General features: G+C 42.9%; 1 protein-coding gene across 4 annotated transcripts; it reads left to right on the top strand.

The window, feature by feature from the left end:
* Positions 1-2,974: 2,974 nt before the first annotated feature.
* Positions 2,975-21,101, top strand: ADNP2 (ADNP homeobox 2). 4 transcript variants are annotated; one of them, XM_083623709.1, is made up of 5 exons: positions 3,131-3,537; positions 6,925-7,049; positions 11,878-11,997; positions 15,058-15,147; positions 15,867-21,101. In XM_083623709.1, the coding sequence occupies exons 3-5, from the start codon at positions 11,890-11,892 to the stop codon at positions 18,843-18,845; spliced, it is 3,177 nt and encodes a 1,058-aa protein (XP_083479835.1). In that variant the 5' UTR covers positions 3,131-3,537; positions 6,925-7,049; positions 11,878-11,889; the 3' UTR covers positions 18,846-21,101. The 4 variants fall into 4 exon arrangements, with proteins under 4 accessions (XP_083479833.1, XP_083479835.1, XP_083479834.1 ...); XM_083623707.1 differs by lacking the exon at positions 6,925-7,049 and having other exon boundaries at positions 2,975-3,537; XM_083623708.1 differs by lacking the exon at positions 6,925-7,049 and having other exon boundaries at positions 3,141-3,188.
* Positions 21,102-21,641: the final 540 nt, after the last annotated feature.

Below are 21,641 nucleotides of genomic sequence, written 5' to 3'. Positions count from 1 at the left end.
CACTTGCCCCACTCCTGATGGTATATGTGACTGCCTCTCCCCATATCAACAAAACTGGGCCCTTTGATCATCACATGAGGTGATTATCACGAGAGATCCAAAGGGCAGCAACCCGAGAACGGGCCTTTTCTGTGGTGGCTCCCCAGGGAGGCTCCTTGGCACATGCATTACATATCTTTAGGCAGCAGGTAAAAAAATTCCTCTTCTCCTAGGCCTTTGGCTAATTAAACAGTCTATTACCTTTTAAACTGAGATGGGGGGGTTATTGTTTTTGTTTGTTACTGTGGTAAGTGTTTTTGTGTTTTTATATTGTGAACCGTCCTGTGATCCTCAGATGAAGGGAGGAAATCTAATAAAGAAACAACAAGATGAATATGAGGCTGGTAGAGATGTCACTCGATGAGCTGTGCAGCTGAGTCCCCATGAGGAACTTGATTGCTTTGTGCTGCCAATTCCTGCCTGAAAAAAGCAGGGTTGAAGTCACCCCGCTATCAGATGATGGGCAGTGACCAAGCCTACGGATCAGCAGTGCTTCAAAGCACCATGCAGGACTGTTTGTAATCCTTCAGTGGTGCTTTGAAGTCCCAGCATCTCTGTGGTCTCAGGTGATTGGCAGGTTGGCTGCACTGCCCACGTGTCAAACTTGGTCCACATGGGGTAGGGGAGCTAAGGAGCAACTGGCCCCACCAGCCAGATCAGGTCCCTGATCCCTGCCTTGGCTAATGGAGGAGGCCAGAGGATGTTTCCCTTCAGCTCTGAAGGCCCAGGATAACTGGCAGTGGAAAAGATTCTTTCTGGCAGGGACTGGGGATGCAAGCTCTCTGCAACTGCTGCATCCCTGGCTAACGGATAAAGCCAGGCTGGTCTTGCTGCAACATTGTTCCTGGGAGACACAGTGCAGTTAAAGGAGCAGCAGCCCATACTTTTTTCCCCCATAAAGGTAATTCCTAATCTAGCCGCCGCTCTGAGATGGGAGCTTTATCAGTGATGGATATTTTGGTGTTGAATTTTAATGCTGGCTGTCGCTTGTAATGTGCAAAGACAGACTCATCAGGTTTCGCGTTTGATGTGGTGAAAGTCTGTGTGATGTGCTTCTACCAAGGGGGGGGGGGGAGGAACCATCTGTCAAGGGCTGCCTGACCCAGGGAATGGGGATCACACTGTCGCTGACTGTGTGCCGGCAGCAGACAGACCCAAATGCCATAGTCAGCTGTCTCCCATTTTTTCCTTCCATCCACACAACATTGGGCCAAGGCCAGCAGGTTGCCTATAACGTTTTACAATATCGAGTTTAGATAGTGAACTCTTCATTTACTAAAGAGTCATATGCCCTGTCTTTGTTGTCAGGATGCAGTAGGTCTCTGAATACCAGCTGTTGAGAATCACAGGAGAGCTCTGCTGTGCCCAAGTTCTGCTTGCAAGCTTCCCTTGAGCACCTGCCTAACAGAGGGCTGGACTATATGGGTCTTTGTCCTGGCCTAGTAGTTTCTTTTTATGTTCTTTCAAGCTTAATGGTAGAGCGACTGCTCTGCACACCAAAGGTCCAGTCCTGACATCTCCATGAAGGGATGGACAGACTCCTGTCTGAAACCCTGAAGAGGTATTTCGAGTCAACAGAAGTAGCTAGATGACTGACTCTGTATAAGGGAGACTATTAAGTGTCACCTTTTGAAAGTATAGGCATACCTCGGGTTACAGACGCTTCAGGTTGCACGTTTTCGGGATATGGACCTGCCGAAACCCGGAAGTACTGGAATGAGTTACTTCTGGGTTTTGGTGCTCGCGCATGCGCAGAAGTGCTGAATCGCAACCCATGCGTGCGCAGACGCGGCGCTGCGGGTTGCGGTCGCTGCAGGTTGTGAACGTGCCTCCCGCACGGACGTTCGCAACCCGAGCGTCCACTATACTGTATGTGAAAAGGATTGATTGAGAGGTCTTAGTAGACCACAAGCTTAGCGTGCATCTACGGTATGATGCAGGAGCAAAAAAACTGAATGCTATTCTAGGCAGCATCAACATAAGTCTAGAGTCCTACCTCACCTGGAGTACTGTGTCCAGTTCTGGGTGCCACAATTTAAGGATATTGACAAGCTGGAACGTGTGCAGAGGAGGGTGACCAAGATCAAGGGTCTGGAAACCAAGCCATATGAGGAACAGTTGAGGGAACTGGGTACGTTTCGCCTGGTAAAGAGGAGATTGAGAGGAGAGATGATAGCCACCTTCAAATATCCAAAGGGCTACCATGTAAGATAAAGCAAGCTTGTTTTCTTCTGCTCTGGAGGCTAAGAAGGAAAGTTGGAGCTCTACATTGGGAAAACCCAAGACCTTAAAAGACCCAAGACCAAGAAAGATATAAAATATTAAATTGCCTAGTAAGAACTAGGCTGAGATGCTCCACAAGGATTGGTCTGTGTTCTGCTCTAGTTGCATTTATTGGTTGGTGGTTCCATCTATCATATAGTGGTCCTCATTAACATTTCACAATGGTTCCTAAGGCTCATGAACAATCTTATGAAGTTATGATAGACAATCTAGTTTATCCTTCTTCCTGCTCTTTGAGGAATACTCTTTGAGGAAAGAGTACTCCTCCTTTTTTTGTATGTCAAGGTGTATATGCTGTTGAAAAGTGTGAACCTTGTGAAACACTTTCCCTCAGAGGCTTCAGTGGTTCCCTCATGCAATGAGATGCAAAGCTTTTTGACATGTCAGCATTTCATTGGCTGCTGGCTGTAAGGTGGGATTTCACCAACATACTGATTGCAAACAAGGCTTCCACAACATTCTGTGCAAATATGCAAGGGAACTACTGCATGGCCACGTGGTGGCATCACATGATATGACGTCACAGCGCCACGCCCCTTTGAAAATGACGTCATATCTCGAAATCACGCGGGAGTTTCCACTTCGGAGTTGTTCCAGGAGTTGTGCCAAGGGAAGGGGAGAGCACAGGTGAGTAGTTTAAGGGTGGGGGACACCTCTATAGCACTCCCAGAGCGCTCCCAAGAAGCCCCACCATCCTTCCTGGAGAGTTGGTGCTGATGGAGGGAACCAATGGGAGCCCTGGACTACGCGCCTCCCTATTGGTCCACCGACTGGCATGCAAATGAGGGCCGACGTCACTTCCTTGGACAAATCGAGCGCCATTTTCTCTTTCTGGCTTGGGAAGGAGGGAGGAGTAGCAGCCGGAGGTGGGTGGATGGGAGCGCGGGCTCAGTGGGGCTGAGCGGGGCACCGGGTCCGACGCTGCATGGCTGCAGGGCGAGCGGTCGGGGCGAGGATGCTGCGGCTGGTCCTCCTGCTGCCTCCGCCGCCGCTGCCCGTCCTGCTGGGCCACTGAGCGCGGGCTGCAGGTCGAGACCGGGAGGCGGGGCAGGGCGGGGCGGCCGCGGAAGGAGTGACCGAGCAGCCGGCCGACCAAGCAGGCGGCCGCGGAAGGAGGCGGCGGCGCCGGAGGCTGCAACGCGTCCAAGTGCCTCGGGGAGGCGCGAGTGCAGGAACCGGCGGGCAAGCAGCGGGCTCCCTCTGCCGCCCGGACAGGTAGGTGCAACACTGCGGCGCTTCGCTGAGCCCGGGCTCCCTGGTGCCCAGGGCGGCCTCCGCCTCCCTCAGGCCGCCTTGGCAGGAGCCGCCTCGGTGCGCTGCCAGCCAAGCCACAGCCAGAGGGCAACCCCAGCCTCGTGGGGAAGCTCGCCTTCCCTCCCGCGGGCGCGGAGGGGGGGAAAGCCGCGAATAAAAGAAAAGGCTTCTTCCCTCAGCCTGCTCGCTTCTCCCCGGCGCTGCCACCAGCTCTAATAGCTGAGGGGTTTAAATAAGGTCCGGGGGCTCCTCGGAGGCTAGGGAGGATGGAATGTCGTGAGGCATTCGGGTTTGCAGTATTCATATTATAATATTATTATGCGTTTAACACCACCAGCTCTGCCGCTCTCTTTCATGTGGAACATCAGTGATTTCAGGAAGCCTGTAAACTCTCGACTGCTTCGTTGGGGGGTGGCTAAAGCTAGACCCATTTTTTTAAATTAAAAGAACCATTTTGGAATACTAAACCAGTTGCTTAAGGCTAAATAGAATTGTGATTTTTTTAAAGGAAGTGCATTAACGGGGTTTGAGTTACAGAGATGGACTGGAGCAAGCTGTCGAGGCTGTTTATAGAGTGGTGGCTGGCTAGTGTGGTACTTTTCTGGTCCCAAGACTTGAGGGTCGGTTGATAGCGTTGCATATTTTAGGATCTTGCATTTAATTGTCACTGTGGTACTGTATGTGTGATTGGTCTGTTTCCAGCAAGTGATCTATATTTCCATGGAAGAGTCTGTGAGAGAACTCATATTCCACTGAGACCTGGAATCCAGAACATTTTTCACAAAGTCATGTGTCTGTATGGCCTTAGAGGTGCATGCCTCTCTTTGGTAATAGTGGCTAACCATATGGCAGCTGGAGAGATTTTAGGCTTGTAAAGGGAACTTGACTCCCTTGCAAATGTGTTCCTGGCCCACAGTTAGATTAAGAAAGGGAGATTATCAGGAAAAGCAGGATAACCAAAGGTGCAGAGGGTACAAGAGAAGAGGGAAGAAGTCCTGTGCTCACATACAAGTGAGAAGGAAAATGAGAGAGGTAACACTTTGCAGCTCAGACACATTTTGTTTCTGTGATTTTGCCCTCTTCTTACTAAAGCACTATTTTTTTCTTTACTCCATTTATATGCAGCTTAATATATTAAAAAAATCTCTCAAATGAAGTACTGTAAACTGAAACAGCAACGAACAATAAATAATACAGAAATACATTTAACAAATAATTGCATTAATGCAATTAACAGTTTACAGAAATACAGTTAAAAAATAATTGCTGATACAAATAAGCCACCCCTCCATTCACAGTTCCTTCTCCAGCCTCTGCCCTTTCTCCTGCAGCTTCTTTATTGTCTCTTGGGCAGGGCTTGCATTTATAGGCAGGTACCAAGGTGGGCTCCTGCCAACCTAGCAGTTTGAAACCACGTCAAAGTGCAAGTAGATGAATAGGTACCGCTCCGACGGGAAGGTAAATGGCGTTTCCGTGCACTGCTTTGTTTCGCCAGAAGCGGCTTAGTCATCCTGGCCACATGACCCGGAAGCTGTACGCCGGCTCCCTCGGTCAGTAAAGCGAGATGAGCGCCGCAACCCCAGAGTCGGCCACAACTGGACCTAATGGTCAGGGGTCCCTTTACCTTTACCTGTTACCGCACCTGGCTCCAGGTGCGGTATGTTTGGTGAATTTCCCAGGGGGTGCTGAGGATGGGAAAAGGACACCCATCCACTCAAAAGTTATTTCTCCAGCCTCTGCCCTTCTCTTCAGCTGATGTAGTAAACGCTTCAGGAGGTCATAAATTCTATGTGGAAACTTGGTATTTCTGCAGGCAGGTGTATCAATGTAGTCTTTTAAAGAAAACTTAGTGTGTTTGTTGCCTCTCCTAGTCAGCAGTGTTGTCATGGCTGTCTTGGCCTGAGTGTTTAGTCCAGAGTAGACATGCTGAATGATGTCAGGTTAATGATAGAATTGTAGAGTTGGAAAGACTGAGGGTCATATGGTCCAGCCCCCTGCAATGCAGGAATCTCAGCTAAAGCATCCATGACAGATGGCTTGAATATGCAATCTTGATTGCCTTATATTAGTTTTTAAAAAATTGTTTAATGCATCTTCACATTTTAAGATCAAACTGGAGAGGCTTTCAAATGTAGTTGTGCACAGAATTGTTCTTTAGATCATGATCTTGAAATGAGGAAGAGCAGGAGAGATCTGTCATGGCTGGAATTTTGCTGCTTAAGAGTCAAAACACCATTCATGTTCTATGACAGATTATCGTTTCAGCAATTGGAATTGTAGCCAAGGGAAGGCTTTGAGTGAAGTGAAGTTCTCTCCTGTGCACTGATGTAAATGTAAAATTTCCTTATGGTTCTTTTGGTCTTGTAACTCCACTGCTGCTCTAACTCATGCCATTTATCTCTGTCAGCTCTTTGGCCCTTAATATTCAGTGATGTAAATTTTCTGGAAAGTTTTGGAATGGAATTTCTTCCAATGCAAATTAGGCTAATTAACATAGTGGAATTTGTATTGGAATATTTTCAGTTTCCATGGAATTTCTTTTCTGATTTCCTAGAGAGTTCTAATTTAGTATGCTTAATATATATATATATATATATATATATATATATATATATATGGAAAAATAAAGCACTGGAATATTTTCTGTCTCATGTTGACTATGTTGTTATGCAAAACCTTATTCTCACATGAGAAAGTGGTGAGCAAACCAAATACATATATCATGTATAAAGTGGAGCAGTCCAGTCCAGGAATTACGTTTTCCAGTTCACTAGGGTCAGGAGCAGCTCCAGTCCAGGTCTTGCATACAAGTTCTATAGAGATCTGATCCTGAAGCAGCTGAAGATGTAGATGTATGGTGGGCTTTCCCCTCTACGTGCTCAGGGGTCCACAGTTTTAGAGGGCTACATCAGAGGCAAGACCCTGAGTCAGAAGGTGAGATCTTTGTCTCATGACTTTGTCTCACACGCTTTCCAAATAAATGCAGACAAGAGAAACAAAGGAGGAGAAAGTTCTTTGTTCCAGTAGGCACAGCTTACCTTCCATCTCGGTGCTCCCAGGCCAAACATAGACACTTTTGTCTCCTTACCTATGAAAGCTCAGGCAGCAAGCATGTATCCCAGGAACAGAGTTCAAGAGGAGCCTGGCACATGGTTCAAGATGGAGAGCAGGCATGTATGTGGTGGGCTGCACTGTGGGAAGGTTCCTTGCTTTGACTTTTGTCAGCTCCAGTCTGATACTGCTAAGAAGAGTTTGGATTTGATATCCCGCTTTATCACTACCCGAAGGAGTCTCAAAGTGGCTAACATTCTCCTTTCCCTTCCTCCCCCACAACAAACACTCTGTGAGGTGAGTGGGGCTGAGAGACTTCAGAGAAGTGTGACTAGCCCAAGGTCACCCAGCAGCTGCATGTGGAGGAGCGGTTCACCAGATTACGAGTCTACCACTCTTAACCACTACACCACACTGGCTCAGTAAGCAGCTGTGCATAGCACAGTTAACAAGCTTATGCATGGCAGTTACTTGCGTACCAATGCAATGTGTTGTTCTCTTAGACAACAGTTCTAAGTAGCCACAGCATGCTCAGGGGATGGAAAGGGAAGAAGTACATGCATGGTGCTGGATATGTTTTGAAAGCTTTGGTTGCATCCAGTTGCAGTGGAAACTTTGTCTGCTTTTTCCACCTGCTGGAATCCTACCACACTGGCTATTTAGCATTGCAGTCTTCTGTTTGTATGTGCATTTCATCCTCTGGTTATGCCGCGATACGGCTTTTGCAAAAAATGTGTTAGCTGAATAATGAATAACTTGTGGCTAGCACTGAACAAAAATATGAAAAACCTGAACATTGATAGCTTATAAAATTAGAAATGGTGGGAAAAACTTGGAGTCACCTGATGAAATTGATTGGTACTAGGCTGAGGGTAAAACAGTAAATAATTAAGGCAACATGTTACATCTTACAGAATTCACTGCCACACTATTGTGACTGCGATGGAAGCATAGGATGTAAGTTTTTAAAATTAAGATGTGGCAATGGCTTTTTTAAAAGGATTGGAGCAATTCATGGGTTCTTGATTGGACTGTGGATATTTTAGTTTCATTGCTGTACTGGTCAGGAAGGAAGGGACTTTGCTTCCTTCACACCACAGCTGTTGTGGAAGCTGAGTGTGCTGATGGAGCATGGACAGAGCAATTTCTCTGATCCTCTTGCATTTCCATGCTAGCCTAGGAGGAAGGTACTTTGTTTCCTAGCATAGAAGACGTATGAGCTGACAGAAGAGGCACACAGTGATTTGTACCCCTCCACCAGCCTGTTCCCTCACCTGGATGAAATTCCATGAATGTGCCTGCATGGAATTCCTGGTCACCCATGATGAGTAATTCAATACAAGGTGGTTATATCTTATTTGTGTACAATAAATTGGAACTTAAAAGGTTAAAGGCAAGCAGCTATGAGAGAAGAATCATAGGCTGGCTTTATTATACAGGAAGTAAGTTACCATGCCCATCACATTGAGTTAGAGAAGATGGTTAGACACTAGATGTCATTCTGGTTGGAATATTTAATGCATCCTTGAACAATCTCTTTTTTATATATAGAAGATATTTATTAGAATTTTCCATTTTATACAAACAAAGAAAAAAATTAAAAAGAAAAAATAATAAAAACACATAAAGTTCATAACTTATTTTTCAATAACATATTTCCCTGACCTCCTCATGCCTCCCCTTCTTGTATTCCAGTTCAAATTGTTTATCCAGCAAATCCTTATCTCATAGCATTACAGCTAAAAAAAACCCTTATTTTCTATCCATCTTCTTAAATTATTGTAGCTTAAACTTTTACTTATATACAAAGAAAAAAGAACCATTTTTTCATATTCTTTTGTACCATTACAGCTAGAAACCACTTAATTTCAATCCAACATCACTCAACATTCATTAATATTGCAGTGTTTTTGTAAGTAATCCTTGAATTTCTTCCATTCTTCTTCTGCCGACTCTTCTCCCTGGTCACGGATTCTGCCAATCATTTCTGCCAATCCCATAAAGTCAATCAACTTCGTCTGCCATTCTTCCAGAGTGGGTAAATCTTGCGTCTTCCAATACTTTGCGATGAGTATTCTTGCTGCTGTTGTAGCATACATAAAGAAAGTTCTATCCTTTTTTAACACCGATTGGCCGACCATGCCCAAGAGAAAGGCCTCTGGTTTCTTCACGAAGGTATATTTAAATACCTTTTTCAATTCATTATAAATCATTTCCCAGAAAGCCTTAATCCTAGGGCACGTCCACCAAAGGTGAAAAAATGTACCTTCATTTTCTTTACATTTCCAACATTTATTATCGGGCAAATGGTAAATTTTTGCAAGCTTGACTGGGGTCATGTACCACCTATATATCATTTTCATAATATTTTCTCTTAAGGCATTGCATGCCGTAAATTTCATACCTGTGGTCCACAACTGTTCCCAGTCAGCAAACATAATGTTATGTCCAACATCTTGTGCCCATTTAATCATAGCAGATTTAACCGTCTCATCCTGAGTATTCCATTTCAACAGCAAGTTATACATTCTTGATAGTATCTTAGTTTGGGGTTCTAACAGTTCTGTTTCTAGTTTGGATTTTTCCACCTGGAAGCCAATTTTCTTGTCCAACATCCTTGAACAATCTCTGTTCTTTGGAAAAAGAAGTGCTTGAAACATCCATATAAAAAAACCTCTTAATACCAAGCTTTCAAATGACACCCTTATCAGTTTTTAGAAGTCACCACATACAAAAGAACATTCTTGGCTTCATGGAATATTTTATTGTAGTCAATTGATGGTATTGTTTTTTACTTGCCAACTGAAAAGTGTCTCAGCCCGTGCTTACAGCCTCGGAGGTATAGCAGTTTCTGTTGCTTTCAGTTTTGCATCAGGTAATTACATTCTGGTACACAGTCGTACCTTGGTTTTCGAACACCTTGGTACTCGTTCAATTTGGCTCCCGAACGCTGAAAACCCGGAAATAAGTGTTCCGGTTTTTGAACGTTTTTCGTAAGCCGAACGTCCGACACGGCTTCCACTTGAGTGCAGGAAGCTCCTGCAGCTAATTGTAAGCCGCGCCTTGATTTTTAATGGTTTTGGGAGTCAAATGGACTCCTGGAACGGATTAAGTTTGAGAAGCAAGGTTCTACTGCACTCTTATAAACAGACGAATGACCTTGTCATAGCATTTTGAAGGTTCTGCATCTTGGGATCATATTACTAGGTATCCCCCAAAATCTTAACATCTCTTAACATATACTATAATGTTATTGTTTTAGTTAAATAAATTGTTTAAATTGTTATTAAGGAAATAATCCTTCCAATAAAGTACAGCAAAAATCCTTCCAATAAAGTACAGCAGAAAAGCTGTCCAAGTATAAACAATAATTTCATAATTACCTGTCTTTGTATTTCTGTTAGTATAACCAAAAAAAGAATTTTTGATATAACTGAAAAAACTACTCTGAAAATTTATTATTCCAAAAATGAAACCTTCATCTGGTTGTAAATATTAAGATTATACCAGTGATTTAATTTGATTTGATTTAAATCAAATCCACCCTGTGTACAGGTAGTGCTACTGTATTTTTATTGTGTTCAGTGGCACTTACTCCCAGGGAAGTCTGTTCAGGAATTGCAACCTTCCTGTGATAAATATAGCTGCATATGTATTATTTGTTGTTTGCCACAGAAAGTGTAAAATCTTCAAATATACTCATTTGTTGAAATACTCAGTAATGAAAGTCAGATTAATCTGAATTTTCTAAATGCATAAGCATAATTTGAAATATTACATTTAACGAAATGATGTATATATAATAATAATAATAATTTATTATTTATACCCCGCCCATCTGGCTGGGCCTCCCCAGCCACTCTGGGCGGCTTCCATAAAAACCAAAAATACAGTAAAATATCACACGTTAAAAACTTCCCTGAACAGGACTGCCTTAAGATGTCTTCTGAATGTCAGGTAGTTGTTTATCGCTTTGACATCTGCTGGAAGGGCGTTCCACAGGACGGGCGCCACTACCGAGAAGGCCCTCTGCCTGGTTCCCTGTAGCTTTGCTTCTCGCAATGAGGGAACCGCCAGAAGGCCCTCGGCGCTGGACCTCAGCGTCCGGGCAGAATGATGGGGGTGGAGACGCTCCTTCAGGTATACTGGACCGAGGCCGTTTAGGGCTTTAAAGGTCAGCACCAACACTTTGAATTGTGCTTGGAAACGTACTGGGAGCCAATGTAGGTCTTTTAAGACCGGTGTTATATGGTCTCGGCGGCCGCCCCCAGTCACCAGTCTAGCTGCCGCATTCTGGATTAGTTGTAGTTTCCGAGTCACCTTCAAAGGTAGCCCCACGTAGAGTGCATTGCAGTAGTCCAAGCGGGAGATAACCAGAGCATGCACCACTCTGGCGAGACAGTCCGCAGGCAGATAGGGTCTCAGCCTACGTACCAGATGGAGCTGGTAAACAGCTGCCCTGGACACAGATTTGACCTGTGCCTCCATGGACAGCTGTGAGTCCAAAATGACTCCCAGGCTGCGCACCTGGTCCTTCAGGGGCACAGTTACCCCATTCAGGACCAGGGAATCCTCCACACCTGCCCGCCTCCTGTCCCCCCAAAACAGTACTTCTGTCTTATCAGGATTCAACCTCAATCTGTTAGCCGCCATCCATCCTCCAACCGCTTCCAGACACTCACACAGGACCTTCACCGCCCTCACTGGTTCTGATTTAAAAGAGAGGTAGAGCTGGGTATCATCCGCATACTGATGAACACCCAGCCCAAACCTCCTGATGATCTCTCCCAGCGGCTGCATGTAAATGTTGAAAAGCATGGGGGAGAGGACAGAACCCTGAGGCACCCCACAAGTGAGAGCCCAGGGGTCTGAACACTCATCCCCCACCACCACTTTCTGAACACGGCCCAGGAGGAAGGAGCGGAACCACTGTATGACAGTGCCTCCAGCTCCCAGCCCCTGAAGACGGTCCAGAAGGATGGTATGGTCGATGGTATCAAACGCCGCTGAGAGATCCAGCAGAACTAGGAAACAGCTCTCACCTTTGTCCCTAGCCCGCCGGAGATCATCAACCAGTGCGACCAAGGCAGTTTCAGTCCCATGATGAGGCCTGAATCCCGACTGGAAGGGATCCAAATGGTCCGCTTCTTCCAGGCGTGCCTGGAGTTGTTCGGCAACCGCTCGCTCAATCACCTTGCCCAAGAATGGAAGATTTGAGACAAAGATATGTTGTGTCACCTTGTTTTCTAGGCAAAATTCAACATGCTTCAAATTCCTGTGCAAAATCTTGATAATATAAGGAAGGCTCGGAAGAAAGTAAAGGGTATTCTAAAGGATATTGGGCTTGACAGCTGCCAGGAGTTACTTCAGGTAAGACCCTTATAGTTCTCTATTGTCATTCTTCTTAAGTGAGCTCATGAGTCTTATAAGTGTGGAAATATTGGTTGAAAAAGAGGAGTGGAAAACCAATTCCAGTACAATTATCCATGAGTAAAACACCATGAGATCCTCTGTAAGTCACTGTGTGTGTGATCATAGGTCTTCAACTGTCTTTTTATAGGATTCAATTTGGGGATTTACTTGTAGCATGCATATTGACTCTTTTTTAAGAGAGAGGTTTGCAGATTGGAACTCTTCAGTTATTTATTTATTTAATACATTTTTCTCGTATTTCATTTAGGATGACTCTTAGATTATATCCTATGAAACATGACTTGATATATTTCATGTGTCTATTTTTCTTAAAATAAACATAGAAGTAAGTGAAAGCTTTGGTTTGCACAGAAGTAGTACGGTTTGCACAGAAGTACTAATATACTAGTTTGGCTTGTCAAGAAACAGTATTTACAGAATACACAACTCCTTCAACACCTGTAAAGCTAGAAAAAAGACCAACTATGATAGGTCACATGAAAATATGAGTGGAATAAGAGATCTTTGTTTAGCTTACAGATTCAAGCAAATGGGTATTGGGTACATTAATCTGAGGCTGTGAAGCTCAAAACATAAGATTTTAAAAACATGATTACTTGAAATACAGTCACCCTACTCTCACTTGGAGTGGGAATGCACATCAGTTAAAAAGACTGGGCATTCCTGCTTCCTCCTTTATTGTGAGAAAAGAATGGGAAAGAGGAAGCGTGTCTTTATGGCACTGGTAGCAGAGATTTGACTAGGCTTCCTTCTGGATAAAGGGCTAGTAGGACTTTGCTCAGATAATTTTGTCTTTGTGGCTGCTGGGGAGCTGTTGGAGTGTGTGTTTATCTTCAACACCTATATATTTTGCTATTGGTGTGCATGCTATGGAAGCTTCAGTAAAGCTGTTAAGCTCACCAACATGAACCAGTTATTTTACTTGGCACACACAAAACACACACTACATATTTACACACTATATACAGGTTACATGTAGGCGTCTCTCCTTTTGGTACCAGAGGGGTTTCTGTACTTTAAAGTCTTTGCTGAATAAAGTCCACACACAAGCCAATTTGCAGTTACAGTGGTACCTCAGGTTGCATACGCTTCAGGTTACAGACTCCGCTAGTGCTTCAGGTTAAGAACTTTGCTTCAGGATGAGAACAGAAATCGTGCTCCGGCAGCACAGTAGCAGCAGGAGGCCCCATTAGCTAAAGTGGTGCTTCAGGTTAAGAACAGTTTCAGGTTAAGAACGGACCTCCAGAACGAATTAAGTACTTAACTTGAGGTACCACTGTATTCCTGCAACAACTTAAAATCTTCCGGTCCCGAAGTCTGGCAATTCTCCAAATCTTCTCAGACAAGCTCTTCTCAAAGTGTTCAGGTAACTCCACAGTTACACAAGGATCCACTCCTTCCTGATAATGACCACAACCAATGACCCATGACCAGTGCTGTAATCTGAGCTCTTTCATACACAGAGTTCAATCTACCTAGTAACACTAATAGGGAAGTCACCAGATTTAGCCAGGTGCATCTCAGCAATGAGAAAGCTCTTTCCTCACTAATAAAATTAACCCCTTAACAGGAGGTTGGCATGAGTTTCTGGTGAATTTGTGCAGGAGTATTAGTCATTGTTTTGCTTTGACTATTTGTTGTGCATGATAAATAATATTTTAATGGTTTTCTGAATTTTGGAAAGACTGAGAGAAAAGTAAAACAAGAATAGAACAGTATTTTTTGCTGTGTAAAAGCAGCAGAAGCTGGTGGTGATGTTGTAGAGCCTGGAAACAACATATACACAGTGTGAATACAGATGACCAAGTTAACATGTAGCTAACGGGGCCACATTGTAAATGTGTATAGCAATTCAGATAGCTGTGCCTGGCTTTGTTGTGGTATCATGCACATATTGCTGTTGCTCCATCCCTAGTTACTGGCTAGTTCATTGCTATGAAGTGAAAACCTACCCTTCCATGCATTGTTGCCATGATTTGTCACTATTTCCTGTTTTTTTTTTTGTTTTTGTTTACAGAAGTTGATAGTCTTAAAAGTTTGCGCCAAGCAGATGAGCAAAATATTGTTTGCTCTTTTAGGAAAAACTGAAGTTCCCCCAAGTTGTTTTTTATTTTCATATTACTATTATTTATACCCCATCCATCTGGCTAGGTTGCCTTTGAAGCTCTCTGGTTTATTAAAGATTATGCATAGGGTTTTTTAGTTGTTATTTTTTTAAAAAAAAAACCAACCCATGAAATCAAGGTCAGTCACAAACACACATTCCATCAGGGCACTTCATTACATCAAACACGCAGAACTTTAACTTCAGAGATATGACTATAGTTTCTTGACAAGCAAAGCTTGTTCAGATACACCAGAAATTGTGCATTTTAAAAGTCTAGCCCAATTAATTGCAAATATTTAAAACTTTCAAATTGCATAAACTACACTTGAAATAGATTAAACTTGAAATCTGAACAAAGTTAGAAAGGCAGGGGAGACAAGCTGTAAAGAAAACTCTGGCTATGAGACTCTATAGCTTGGGTTAATACCTTCCACACTCAGTGTCACCTGTAGATTACCCACACAGAAGCAAGTAGTGTGGGGAAGCCTTAAGATCTGATTAGCTCACCAAATTTACCACACTTTGAAATCCATTATTGAAAAAAGGCAACATAGCATATATATTTTTCAAATTACAATTTTAATTTTGAGGTTGTATCCAGTATTGTGTGAGTAGAGCTGTGCTTGTGCCGCCTCTACTCACTAGCCCCTAAAATCTGCTTCAGAGGGTCCCCCAACTCTCTGGAGCAGTTTTTGCTCGTGTTTTGGGACTGCAGGGCAGGGGGGGGAGTCCTGTTGTGCAAGGGAGGTGTTGTGAGTGAATGGAGCAGAGGCATTGGATACAGCCTGTTTATATTCAACATAATGAACTTATTGACTTAGAATTGTATAAAATAGGGTTTTCTTTTAGTTGCATGCTGTTTTAGAAATCTTTGTTGTTGTTTTTTGTAGACTCTGAAAAGTTTTGACCCAGGAGAAAAATATTTCTGCAACACTTCATGGAGTGATGTGTCTCTTTGGGAGTCTGTGACCAGAAGAAGGGTATGTTTATTCATTACAGTTTTCAGAATGCTGTTTGAGCCCACTGGTTTGTAAATACCTAGTGGATTTTTTTTAGCCTTTGTGATACAGCATGGGATCAACTGTGCAATGCAAACTGTTTCTTAGATGGCTATCGATCTTAGAAGCTGATTGCAATATAGCAAGAGGTGCGCATGCTTTTCTTAAGTTCACATGGATCTTGGTGTATTATTATTTTTTTAGGATGCCATTATAATGACTGATTAGAAGATGAAAAGAAAATGGTGGTCTTGAAAATGATGATCTCAAAGAGTAAAGAAACTGTATTATTGTTTCTTGGTGACTAACTGATCACCAAGCAGTAGCTTTCCCACATTGTTTTCTGTGTTGGCTAGAATCCAAATTTTCACCCAGTTTTTGAATGGGGCTATGGGATGGGGTTATGTTGCCAGCACAGCAACATAAAACATCTACATCATTTTGCTTGTTCTGCATACAGTTTGTGTTGTTATGCAAGCATTAGTGATGAGAAAGTTGTGTTCATATAAATGCATAAGATGTTGGCTTTTTGTTAATACTCTCTTGGATGTGGAAAGTTCTGATTGCCTGAAGAAACTTTTATGTTGACTGAAATTAGTATAGTGGCTTTCAGAACTTTGGTATTTTTATTGGACAATCAACATAAATATGCCTTTCGTAGATGCCAGTTGAAGTAACTGCCCCTTTTTCTTGTTTTTCAGAGATATAGAACAAATCCGTACTGCTGTAGCCTCTGCAAGTTCTCATCAAAATTTCTTTCTTCTTTCAAAAACCACTTGAACCGTTACCATGAAGATGAAGTTGACCAAGAATTAGTTGTTCCTTGCCCAGAATGTGCATTTGCTTCTCATTCCAAAGTAGTGGGAAAACACCTTCGTATATTTCACTCTAAGAAAAAAATTCAAAACTATAATGTGAGTGGTGGCATGAGACAATTCCGGAGTGATGCAGTAAACTTCATATGCCAGAAATGTCAGTTTACAGACACATTATACTATAATACGAAGAAACATGTATTGGTAACCCATTTCCAAAGCCTAATAAGCACATACTTTGAGGAGAGGCCTGATGAAAGTGAAGAGAATTTTACTGATCACTACTGTAAAAAGTGCAATGCTTTTGCAAACAGTCGGGATTCTTTAATATACCATGTCCTGACATCTGAAGTACACAAAGACCTGGAGAATATATTGAGACCTATAATTTCAGTGCAGCCTAAAAAATCAGGACAAGCAAAGTCACAGCATATCGTCAGTATTGCGCCCAAGCCTTCCACAGTTGGAGCCACACCATCGCTGATACCTACCACTGCTTCAGTGGGTTCACCTTCTACGTGTATCCAACTTTCACTTCCATCAGTGAATCAGAATCAGAATGTGGTGCCAACAAAAGCAGTCCCAAACACAGTTGGACCAAGTGCCTCCAGTAGCCTGACACACCCATCATCGTCAACTTCAGTTGCCCAGTCATGTCATACACTACTGCCTAGCCAGACAGGTCCGAACAATGTGACTGTTCGGTCTGCAGTTCCTCATCCAGTCTTTGTTTCTCATCGACTTCCTGTGAAGCAGCCAGTGAGACCTGACATTCTCTGCCTAAACCAGCCTCCTGGGAGCATAAGTCGAACTGTTCCTCCAGGAGTCCTTTCATTCACTCGGCCTGTCCGGCCTACCCTGCTTCCTGTTAATCAATCTGTTAGGGCCGTTGGCAGTCCAGTTTTGCCGGGGTCTCTCCCTGTAACTCAGCCTGCTGGTTCTTTGAACAGACCCATTGCGGCTAGCTCTGTTCCTGTAAACAGGCCTTCTTCACCTGGCGTCCTTGCTGTAAACCGACCTGTTGGTAGCTTGAACCAGCCCAGTGGTCCTGGGGTTCTTCCAGTCACCCAGGCGATCCCACCAGGGGTTCTTCAGTTTAATCATCCTGTTGCACCTGGAGTTCTTCCTGTAAACCAGTCAGTTGGACCTGGGATTCTCCAGTTCAATCAGCCTGTTGCACCAGGAGTACTTCCTGTAAACCCGTCTGTCAGACCTGGAGTTTCTCAGAATGCTACTTTACTGACTGCGGGACCTATCCTTCGACAGTTAATTCCAACTGGCAGACAAGTTAATGGGATACCTACGTATACCCTTGCCCCAGTTTCAGTAGCTTTGCCTGTGCCAGCGGGTGGAGGGGTGACAACAGCTCCACCTCCTCAGATGCCTGTTCAGCTGATGCAATCTAGTACAGTTACTCAGCAGTCTCAGGCTCCAGCTACTGTGCCTTCCTCTGTAGTAGTAACGTCTTCCACAAATACCCTCGCCAAGACTTCTGTCTCTGCCTCTGCAATGAGCCTAGCCCTTAAACAGGCCAAGCAGTGGAAGACTTGCCCTGTTTGCAGTGAGCTTTTCCCATCAAACGTCTATCAGGTGCACATGCAAGTGGCTCACAAATGCAGTTCAGGGAAGACGGGCAAGCTTGATACAGACAAAGTTGCAGCCTGTGCACCTTTTCTGAGATGGCTAAAAGATAAGACGGTCAGGTGTTTTTCTTGTAAATGTTTTCTCTCTCAGGCAGAGCTTATAAAACATATTTTCATACATGGATTAGCTTGCCTGTTTTGCACCAGTACTTTTCACGACCTAAAATGCCTTGTGGATCATACTAAAACTGTACATAAGGGGAAGAAGAAACTACATGCAGATTATGATGACAAAGGTTTTCAACTTGAGAGTGATTCGGAAGGTGACCTGGTGTTTCCTCACTTTGACTTCAACATAACTGTAAAAGAAGAACTTTGTGAAAAAGAAGTACACCTAGCATTACTTGCTGGGGTAAATTCAAGGACACTTATTCCTCTGTACATGAAGCTGCAACATGAGACTGCTGATATGAATAATGGCAATAAGAAAGTATCAACTTGCCCTTTTTGTTACGGTGTTTTCACTAGCCTAGAAGCCTACGAGTTCCATTTGAAGGACAGGCACCATATCATGCCAACTGTGCACACCATTTTAAAGACCCCAGCTTTCAAATGTATCCACTGCTGTGGTGTATATACTGGCAACATGACTCTGACTGCTATTGCTGTGCATCTGCTTCGCTGCCGGAGCGCTCCCAAAGACAGCACCCCAGCTGTGAAGATGGAGCTTGAACTCGACGAGAAGAAAGATCTGGCACTTGTGCATGGTGAAAATCATGATGATCCTTCTCTTTCAACAAAGAGGAAACTATCTGATCACCTTTATTCTGTTGCAGAGGACCAAATGAATGATGACCAGCCATTCCTGATTATAGACAGTGGCACAGCCCAAGTTCCAGCTAAGGAAATGACTTTTGTGCCTTCCAAGAGACAAAAGACTGATCATAAGTCTGAAACTAAGGGCCAGCCCTCCGTTGAGAATCTTCACATTTTAGCATTAAATCCAAAGCCATTCCAACAGTGCTCAAATGAAGTTCAGAAACTGTTTCTTATAGATTATTTTCACAAGAAGCCGTATCCCTCTAAAAAGGAGTTAGAGTTACTGTCATCCAGTCTGTGTGCTTGGAAAGTTGACATTGCATCATTCTTTGGGAGAAAGAGACACACCTGCCTAAGGGCAATAAAAAAACTTAAGCCTTCTGTGCTTTTGGGATTCAATATGTCTGAACTTAAAAATGTGAAGCACAGTTTGAATTTAAAATGTGAATCAGAAGATGTGTAATTTTTTTTAAAAAAAAAACTCATAAGGCAATTAAGATTGCATATTCAGGCATCTGATATGGATGCTTTAGTTCAGATTCCTGCATTGCAGGGGGTTGGACTCGACCCTCGGCGTCCTTCCAACTCGATGATTCTTTGAATTGTCTCACTGATTTAGTTTCTTGTGATTATTAAAAGATTAGTACGCAGTGCCTCTTTCATTTGGGCTGTGTGTTCTTTGTGGCAGTAGGGTACAGTATAGTATACCTGAGGCTCTGGGTTTTTGTTTTGTTCTTTTTTGCTGTTCATGAGGTAGTTTTCTCTGCCTATGGTTTTTATACAATTGTGTAACAATTTTCCTGGCTTTTTTTTTAAAGTACAAATTGTTTCTAAAAGTGTATATGTTTGATAAAATAATAAAACTATTAGGAGGGCCATAATTTAAAAAAAACACCTCCCCTGTCTTTAAAATTAATATGGTTAACTTGTAACCTAATCTTCAGATTGCTCTCCAAATTAACAACAGATTTACCAGTGACAGCTATAACAAATGCAGAAACTTTGATTAATTGAAAAGTAGCAGTTGCTGCCTTTAGTTATGAAACATGTAAGCCAAGGATTTGCAAGCACTGTTTTCTAAACTATTTGTTTTACAATAAGAAACTATGAAGGCTTACATAAAAAATGGCAACTTTTCTCCCCTGAAGTTAAAACTTTGGTTTAATAATCCTTGATTTGCATTTTGGAATAAATGAGAGGAGCTGTCCATTTGATATTGAGCTATAATGACAACCTAGGGATCTTTTCATATGGCGCTCTTGCTTGCTGGGAGCTCTGATGACATAGCATACTGTTCCAGGCAGCACTTGGCTATGTACACTTTATGAAGGCTTTTCACTGGCTGCTCTGCTCTATGTTAGCAAATAATCCCAAGCCACTTTTGTTTGGGGCAAGGGATCAAAGACTTCAGCAACACTAGCCTAGTGCAGGCCCTGAGTTTATTCAAGTTTCTCACTGTATTTGAATCAATGTTTATTGAAAGCTCTTGCTATCATTACAGTAGCTGAATTATTTCCTGCGTCACCCAGATGACAACCTTGTCTAAAGTTAGGCAAGAGATTGCACATGCAGAGTACTCTTTAAAAACAAATAGGCCTGCGAACAAGGGACAGGTTTTATTGCTTCTCTTGTCTCTTTTCAGCAATGTATGTTCTGACATCTCTACAGAATACTGTTGTTTTAACCACTAACATTTAACATTCTGTTCAACTTGACTAGGACACCTTATTACTTTAGCATCAAGAAAAGGAAATAATATATTTGGTGTGCTGACTTGACATTGTTTTCTAGTTACTAACGTGTCTTTTATGGCAAGAGAATTTTTGTTAAGGTGAAACTGCATGTAAATAACTGTGCAATTTAAGCAGTTGCATTATAGGCTGTTCAGTTTCTATAAATGTCAGAAAATTGTTCAGAGGGCTTTTTGGTTTGGTTCTATTCTTTAATACAATCTCATCTGACAGTGAATAATGCCAGTGCAAAAAATAAATAAATTCTGCAATGGGGGTCCTGTAGGCACAGGTAGATTATTTACTTTTGTTTCAGCATTGATCCTTATGTATATGCCAGAACTTGGTGAAAGAAATGGATTCAGGGGTGAGCTGAAGTAGTGGTGATTACTACTACTACTACTGTTTTAACTTTGACCTTCATCCATTCATGTGAGAATGCCCAGAGAATGTGGAATAGTGCCTCCCTCCGCCATTTTGTGGAAAAAAACTAGGAGGTAGAAGTAGTGGCAAAAGCAAATTGCTTTTACCTGAAACCCAGATGCTGGCAGTAAGTACAAAACAAAAATCACTGCAGACGTTAAGGAAAGATCAACTTGGCTTTGGGAAATGACCTATAAATCAAAACTGACTGAAGTGCAAATATCTGTGTTCAGTGCCGACCAACTAGGCTGAATTTCAACTTGGCCAAAGTTAATATGTGAGCTTATTTTAAGTTGCAGGATAAATTATATGACAGTGCTAATTATTATGCTTGGCTCTCACTACAGCACATGCCTGAATACTGCATGTATGATCTGCCAAGAATGGAGGTGCATTAGTGGTGCTTTCGTGAACAGCTCTTTATTTTTCTAGACTCCAAGGATTATGAAGGAGTGAGAAGAGCACATAAAGCTTGAGCTGCTCCTTACAGTAGGAGAGAGCCTGGTTTGTTACATGTTAGAGCAATTGATCTGCTGACTTCAAATAAACCCAAGTTTTCAATTTTAGATGTGTATAGAAGTTTTTAAAGTGACATAATGAAGCAGCATTCAAGCAAGCATCCCTTTGAGAACTCTTTGTTTCCTGTATACTGTGTCTTAGACCCTGTAGGCAGGCTTGAGCTGTAAAACTCCCTGGCAACACTACTTCAGGCCACAGGTGTGTTGGGTGTTTGGATATGCACTGGTGAGGGGCATTGCCTATGCAGGCTGTGTATATTAGTGAGACACTTAGGTTGGATCCTCTTTCCTGACAGGTAGTCTTTTACATGAAACATGGTTCCATTTAATCGTGTAGCAGCCTACTCAGACTGAAAGAGAATTAAGAAAAAGCTTTGTTTGCCACTGCATTCTGCTGAATACATTCTGTGCACCCTTTGATTCTGTAGAGTTATGTTAGTCATCTCATGTTTGGGTGAGATTATAATACATAACTAAGAAGAACTATCCCGAAAAGAACCACATTCTATCTCCTCACCAGTATCCCCTGTACAGTAGTGAAGAATTGATTATCAAGAGGGTGCAGAAAGTACTTGTGCTTGCAAAAGC

Source organism: Podarcis filfolensis, assembly GCF_964270895.1.
Source record: "Podarcis filfolensis genome assembly, chromosome: 7".
Classification (NCBI taxonomy): domain Eukaryota; kingdom Metazoa; phylum Chordata; class Lepidosauria; order Squamata; family Lacertidae; genus Podarcis; species Podarcis filfolensis.
This window is presented reverse-complemented; position numbering and strand designations above follow the sequence as displayed.